General features: G+C 41.2%; 1 protein-coding gene across 1 annotated transcript; it reads left to right on the plus strand.

Moving 5' to 3' along the window:
• The first annotated feature begins 211 nt into the window (after nucleotides 1-211).
• Nucleotides 212-5,449, plus strand: LOC113026136 (solute carrier family 25 member 46-like). Its single transcript, XM_026174603.1, has 8 exons — nucleotides 212-1,028; nucleotides 1,699-1,741; nucleotides 2,206-2,263; nucleotides 2,440-2,517; nucleotides 3,081-3,181; nucleotides 3,280-3,336; nucleotides 3,465-3,522; nucleotides 4,351-5,449. The coding sequence occupies exons 1-8, from the start codon at nucleotides 764-766 to the stop codon at nucleotides 4,945-4,947; spliced, it is 1,257 nt and encodes a 418-aa protein (XP_026030388.1). The 5' UTR covers nucleotides 212-763; the 3' UTR covers nucleotides 4,948-5,449.
• Nucleotides 5,450-7,648: the final 2,199 nt, after the last annotated feature.

A 7,648-nucleotide genomic window follows, 5' to 3' on the forward strand; every position in this document is an offset into this window, starting at 1 on the left:
ATATATATATATATATGCTCTATTTTAAATTTGAAAGATATATTTAGTTTTTCTAGCTATAATAAATGTGTATATTTGATCACCAATGATTCAGTTCCTGAAATTAACCATAAAACTAGCTAAAAACTTACAGATTAATCAAACTATTTTACCTGGATATGATAATCTGTCAGCTTTAGATACAACGGTACAGCTCCTGCAGCTCTCTGAGGATTTTTTTTAAAGGGAAAATTTCAGGTTCCATTTTGACACCACTGCAGGTATTTCACATTTTCACAAATCTGCTCAACTCTTGTTGTGTGTTTGTGTTCTTTCCTTATACACACTGTGCTTATGTGCTACAAGTGAAATAATTTCCAATTAGTGAAACTAGCCTACTAAATGAACAATGGGCTGTGAGGTCAGTTCCATAAGGTTGTGAAAACCTGCAGTCAGCTGAGACTAAAGAAGTCACTTGAACCGAAAGTTTGTGCAACACAAACCAGCACAAACGTTTGAGCGTGCAGAAAGACATAACCCAGCTAGGGTTCACCACTCTCTGATGGCCTGTAGGAGGCAGCACGAGCAGTCAGCCGGTATACAAAGTATAGAAAAAGAAGTGTTTCCGGGTGACAGGTGGATGTTTTGGTGTGGGTCGGGTTGATTAGGTCGTTACAGGTTCTCCATTAAACCGTGTCTTCTGTCCGTGCACACTTTGATGCGCTCCCCTGAGCTCTGCTAGCCGGATATCAGTGTCGCCCCCCTCACTCGCTCCGACCCTGACATGGCCTCCAGGCGGCCGGACAGCTTCGACGGGCTCGGGTACCGTGGCCGGGATGACCCGCTGTACGGAGCGGGCTACCCGGTTCGGAGCGCCGGAGCCCCCGCCGAACCGCAGCTCCACCACTGGGTCACCACGCCGCCCGACATCCCGGGCAGCCGCAACCTGCACCCTGGAGAGCGGACACCTCTGTTCGATGACGCCCCGGGAGAGATCGCAGGTTCTGCAAGCGGCTGGGAAGCTCCAAATCCCAGCAGGCCCCCCGCTGGTAGGTTGTTGTGCAGGTTCAGAGTCACCTAGTCTAGCTGGCTAATGACAGGATGGAGCCAGAGCTGGCCAACTAAAGAGATAATGGTCTGATAGGCGCCGATGACCTGTCAGCATGCATGCTAACCGGAAGCTAGCGCACAAGCTAATCAAGCTCAGAGTAATTATGTAATAAACGGACTGGGCTAGCGGCTAGTTAACTAGAAGGCTAATTATATTAGCCAGTTGGCTAACAAAATGCACAAATAGTAAATACAGTAATATAGTAAAATTTTGACTCGCCCATCATTTCCCAAAATGGGAAACGCAAAATGCAAAGATGTGTTAAAACATGCAAACATACCTGGAAATACAGTAAGTAACGCAAAACAGAGTCTAACTCCAACGAGCTTGACAGTAAATATCTGGTATGAGCAGCTTTATTCTGCAGCACCGCCTGAACTCTCAAAGGCAGCTTTCTGTAATTTGTGTTTGTTGTGCTATGTTTAGTTTACTACTTATTAACTAACTTTATTGGAGTTAAAAGTTATTAAAACAGTGGAATCATCCTCGGTGATGAATGAACTAGACAGCAGACTGTTTGGTAGCTTATGTGAATAAAGCCGTTATTGATTTTATTTATGGACGTCCTGCACTGTGCGAGTTTATCTTGTTTGCTTTTGTCGTTGCAGAGCAGCTGAATCGATTCGCTGGCTTCGGGGTTGGATTCGTCAGGTGAGGAAATCGTTTCTCATGGTTTCAAGATGAGCAGAGGCTCGGACCGAGTCACTGCATGTGGACCAATATTCAGCTTGAATGAGTTTATTCAGTCTGAACTGTTTGGACTCCATGGTTGGGAACAATCACACATCTTTCTGTTCTCAGTGTTTCCACTGAAGCTGAAGCTTCATTTAGTTTCAGCGACTCACTGCAACAAAAGTCTCCACTGTTGAGTCAAAGATGCTGGTGGTGATTTTGGTTCTAATCACAGGGAAAAATGAGAGCAAAAAAGGGACGAGACTGTGTCAGTGCTCGCCATTAGTGACAACCAAAAAGCGAGATGTTTTACTTTTTGACACTTTCATCCCAAAAACAGGCTGAAGTGTGAGTTTGGAGAAGTCAGGGGGTTTCTAACTAAAACGTGTGTGTGTGTGTGTGTGTGTGTGTGTGTGTGTGTGTGTGTGTGTGTGTGCACTCAGTCTGTTCACAGAGAACGTCCTCTCTCACCCCTGCATTGTGTTCCGCAGACAGTGCCAGGTATGACCTCACCTTCTTATCAATAAATGATCCATAAATAATGATGGCTATGGATTAAAATACTTTTATTAACGCTGTGGGAGAAACTTTTTTATTTCATTTTTGTGCGTTTTGAGACATTAAATGTTTTATTTTCCTCTTTCTGTTGCTGCACTCTGATTGGCTGTTTACATCAGGTGAACTACCACGCCCGGTGTTATCACCTGACTCCATTCAGCGCTGTCGCTGTAATGTACAGCATCACCAAAGCTCAGGTAACGGGACACACTAAAACCCAAAGATGAATAAAAATATATGTAAAAAGATCATTTTGAATATGTTTGATTGTTTCTTATAAATTATGATAATTATATTTGTATAAAAAGCAGTATAAAAATATTAATCAAATAGGAAAATCTAAATGTATTTGGACATAATGACATTTAGAATATTTCTTTTAATAATACAAAGTTAAATATATTAAAATTAAAATGGAAAATGAAAGTATTTTAACATTATTTACAAATAAGTTTAAAAAGTTTAAATATTGCAAAATAGTAAATGCAGATACAATATGGAGGTTTACAACTGATCAGAATAATCTAAATAAATAATAATACAGTATAATGTATTTATTATAAATACAATATGAAAACTCATAGATAAACATTAAAAGAATAAAAATAGAGACTTAATTATTGATGATGGAGGGGGCACTTCTACTGATCTACTCCGGCTTCTTCCCACTAACCTGAGTCGGCCTGTCCACACGCATTTATACTTCAGGATATAAATTGTGTTATTATGTTGTCGGTGATTAATATGTTGTGTTGATCAGGGTGTGAAGGCTCTGTGGAAGGGGATGGGCAGCACATTCATCGTTCATGGTGTTACGCTCGGAGCCGAGGGCATCATCAGCGAGTTCACGCCACTGCCACGGTAACCACCTGCTCCCACTAGCACATGGATACAGTATTGTACAACGTCACTCTGACGTGTGTGTGTGTGTGTGTGTGTGTGTGCGTGTGTGCGTGAAGGGAGCTTCCTCACAGGTGCAGCTGGAAACAGGTGGCTGGGCATTTGCTGCTTAAAGGGTCAGTTTTTCTTCTTCTTCATCTTCTTACCTGTCAGTTCTTTTTCTTTTTTTTTTTTTTTTTGCTGTTAAACAGAGACTGAGATACAAACTGACCCCGCCTCCTCTTTCTCTCTCTCTCTCTTGCAGATTAACGGCAGTCGTCGCTCTTCCATTTTACTGTGCCAGCCTCATTGAGACCGTGCAGGTCACTGATTATTGTTTATTGAATAGCGATGCCTCTTTTATGACAGCAGTCAGTTAGCAGCAGCTCATTAGCTTTCCTTTTATCACATGATGAGGTTTACCAACTAGTGGTCTAGATCAGAACCTCTTTCTCTGTTCATGACATCACTCACAGAGCAACCAATGAGAGTGAGGTGTTGTTGCGGCTTTTTGATGTTGGTTTATGCCTTCACTGCCATGAGATCACATAAAGTGGTGCATAATCTCTCCAACACCTTACCAGCGTTGTGTGAGATTGATGACGCCATCAGCCACACGGCTCCTGTTTGAAACAACGAGAGCATGATGATGTCACACAAACAGGAAGCTGAGGAGCAGCTGTTAGATGACCTGCTGTTCAGTCATTTAGAGCAGCGGTCCCCAACCTTTTTTGCGCCACGGACCGGTTTATGCCCGACAATATTTTCACGGACCGGCCTTTAAGGTGTCGCGGATAAATACAACAAAATAAAACTAGTACTGGTACCGAAAAAAAGAAGATTTATTCATAACACACGTGAAAAGACCCAGGAAAACGAGTTAACGATAAAAACGATAACAAAATAACGCTGAAAACCGATAAAAACCCTTAAAACTATACATTTCACACCTGAGCCTCAACTCTTGTGGCCCGGCACCAAACGACTCACTCACGGTCCGAGGCCCGGGGGTTGGGAACCGCTGATTTAGAGCAATGATTAGCTGGATGTGTGTGTGTGTGTGTGTGTGTTTTTTTTTTTTTTTTGTTGTTGTTGTTGTTTTTTTTAAATTGATCATTTGATCGGACCTGTGTTCCTCTCTCCATCTTCAGAGCGAGATTGTGCGGGATGAGTCGTCCTCTGGCCTGCTGGACTGCGTCCGTGAGGGTGTTGCTCGACTGCTGGGTGTCGGCGCACCTCACAGTCGTCGCCTGCTTCCTCTCAGATGCCTGCTGCTTCCCGCTGCGCTGCATGCCATTCTGCGCTATGCCGTGGCTACCTCCATCCAGCGGGTGGTGCTGTGGCTGCACCAGCGTAGCAAGAAGCAGCGGGCAGAACCATCCAATCCACTGGATGCCTACTTCCCCGAGCTGGCGGCATCTTGGGCGGGTTCTCTGGTAGCTGACGTGGTGTTGTTTCCTCTTGAGACGGTGCTACATCGCCTGGCTCTGCAGGGTACGCGCACCATCATTGATGCCACCGATGGAGTGGTCGCGGTGGGAAATGGCGGGAGCCCGCTGGTAGTGCCCGTAAACACGCAGTATGATGGCTTCTCTGACTGCCTGCACGCCATCAGCCGCAAGGAAGGCGGGGCTGGCTTCTACCGAGGTTTTGGCGTGCTGGTAGCCCAGTATGCTTTGCACGGAGCGCTGCTGGCCGCCGCCAGGACGCTGATGAGGGTGCTGCTGCTGGATGCCAAGGCCAGCTAGGTTGTTACTACAGAGACTGTTGTCATGACAACAGGACATTTCTCATCTTGTAAATGAGACGAAAAAGACCTGCTCGTGTGACGACATCAGCACTTGAGTCCTGTTACCTAGCAACCACTAAGAATCACCAGATTGTGTCACCTCCTCCCCAATGATGTCACTTCCTGCTTATGTTTGGACAAACAGTGGTGGCAGTTGTTTTCCTTCACGTAAACTGAGCATCACTTCCTGTGTTTTTGTTCAGCTCTGACAGCTGATTGGTCGCCCACTACTGATATACAAACAAACATGTAAACAGATGTTTTTGTATAAAGTTGTAAAAAAAAAAAATTAAAAAAGTTCAGTGTAGATTTAGACTAAATTATTTCTGATCGATTGGTCTCTAAAGCGATACTTGGATGAGATGAGCCTGGCTTTTCAAAATAAGTGTCTGTTTAAGCTGGTGTAAGGTGTAATGGTGTCTGTAAATGTTTAAATGTGAAATAAATCAATGTTAATTTGACATTTTTCTTCTTTTTGAAACATTTTTAAATGGATTAATTTGGATTATTTTGAAATTCAGCTTTTTAAGTTTCATAGAAGAAATTTCAAACTTTTCTGACTTATTTTGAAAGTTTTAAAAATGTGACTGCATCTGTGTCACAGCACTGTGAAGGTAAAAACTCCTGCAGCCTCTTCTCTCCTTATGTCAGGAGCAGAGATCTCCCTCAGCATGATAAGGGTTTCTTGCTCAGAGGTGGAGGACAGACATTTGAGACGTGAGAAAAACCATCACAGAGGATCCTGTACGTGTCACAGGTAGCAGGGGTACTTTCTAAAGTCTGCTTCAATGTTTTCAGCTGCAGATAATAACCTGACCGGTGGAGACTGCAGCGTTACTGGTTGTAATAACTGTGTTCTTCCACAAGGTGAAGCTGTTTACAGTAAGGTAAAGCATTTCCCTGTAGAGCCCTTAGTTCAGTTCGATTATATTTATATAAGTTTCCTAAAAGCGCTTTATATTAAAGTGTAACACACTGTTTGCTACTACAGCTACACATGTTTTTTTTCCAACTATTTATTTATGAGTGACTTATGTATGTATATATATGTATATATTATACTATTCTTAGTTAGTGTATTGTCTGTCTTGTCTTAATATTGGTTTAAAATGGAGCACTGTAACAAAAAATAATTTCCCCCAGGGATCAATAAAGTATTCTGATTCTGATTCTAAAGACTTTACAGTAATACAGAGAAAACATGTGGGTTGACTTTTAATACAGATACTTTAACTGGGGTGAAAATAAGCATCTGTCTGAGATTCTCTTTATTTCCAAACAGGACTAAGGAGATGAGAGGATAACATCACCAATGCTTTATTCTTAACCTCCAGCTTTATCTGGATAGTTCACATGGAACAGGAACAAACTCGTTATTGATCTGTGTAACTTTATTCAAAAGTAATTTGCAGAGTGCTGCGACATACAAGCAAAAGCCTGACAATAAATTCAGAAACTGACGGAAAAGTCTCTGAGAAACAGTTTCCGTTTATTCACAAATGAAATACGAATTTCAAGATCATAACGTATAAGGTAGTTATTTGTAGAGTTATTTGGTTGTAATAGTTATTTGGCCCAAAACTTGAGATAATATACAGAAAAATACATCTACATTTTTAAATATGTAAACTATAACACCAAGCTAAATCACTAAATGATCCAGAAAAACACAATAATGATAAAAATTCAGTATATATAATCCAGTATATGTAGACAGAAATAATAGTAGTCTATCACAAGAAAAATTCTTTCAAAATCAGACATATTTTACAGTATTCATAATTTGCATTATATAATAAAATATACAATTATATTTAAAAGATTTTGTTGCAACTGTTGTGTTGCATTTGAAGAGAAAGATGTTAATGTTTTTGAAGTGATTTGAAAATTATTCCAGATTTGTGGACCACTGCATGGTCACACTGCAGGCACAAATGATAATTAAGCTGTTATAACAAACACATTAAATATCTTCATCCTTTCGTGAACATTAAAGCATTTTCTTTATCTTAAAATAAGCTCCTTGAGCCGACTGTTGTGATTTGGGGCTATATAAATAAAACTGCAGTGAATTAACTTCCTGTGCTAATCATGTGTTGTTAGACAATACCTGCTAAATATGTCCACCTCGGTCTCTTGTTACAGCAAAGAACAAATAACAGACAGACTCTGATAAAACATTGATGTGTTCCTCCGCTTCCTCTCTCAGCTGCTGCTTGTTAGACACATCGTCCTGCTTTCTTCAGCTTCCGGCTGCTCAAAGACTCCTCTTCGTCAGCCCACTTTCATTCAGTTCAGTTATAAAACAAACCAAACCGATAGCCTGCTTCTATATTTCACTGGTTTACTTTTTCTTTTCTACTTAATGTATTTAATTTAGAGGTAGGGTCAAGTTTTATTCATGCATTACTTTCAGTTTTTAAAATGTCATCATGTTTATCCAAAAGACAAAAGCAGGGAGGAGGTGAGGAAGCCGTCGCTCCCAAACCTGCGTCACTGCATTTCTCTGTGTTCTTAACTTTCATTGTCAAAGAGCATTTGTGTTGAATAGAAAACATCTGCTGTTTCTTTAAAATGTGCATTAGACTGAGAACGTCACCAGGTGAGTCAGACTATCTAATATAATAATGTAACACTGAAAACACCTCAGCTTTCTGTTT

Source organism: Astatotilapia calliptera, chromosome 7 (genome assembly GCF_900246225.1).
Source record: "Astatotilapia calliptera chromosome 7, fAstCal1.2, whole genome shotgun sequence".
NCBI lineage: Eukaryota > Metazoa > Chordata > Actinopteri > Cichliformes > Cichlidae > Astatotilapia > Astatotilapia calliptera.

Bases quoted from the DNA above. Each gene is read 5' to 3' on its own strand.
- LOC113026136 (XM_026174603.1), top strand. From the start codon at position 764: ATGGCCTCCAGGCGGCCGGACAGCTTCGACGGGCTCGGGTACCGTGGC. The intron at 3,182-3,279 runs GTAACCACCTGC...GTGTGCGTGAAG, and splicing joins GAGTTCACGCCACTGCCACG to GGAGCTTCCTCACAGGTGCA. The intron at 3,523-4,350 runs GTCACTGATTAT...CTCCATCTTCAG, and splicing joins GCCTCATTGAGACCGTGCAG to AGCGAGATTGTGCGGGATGA.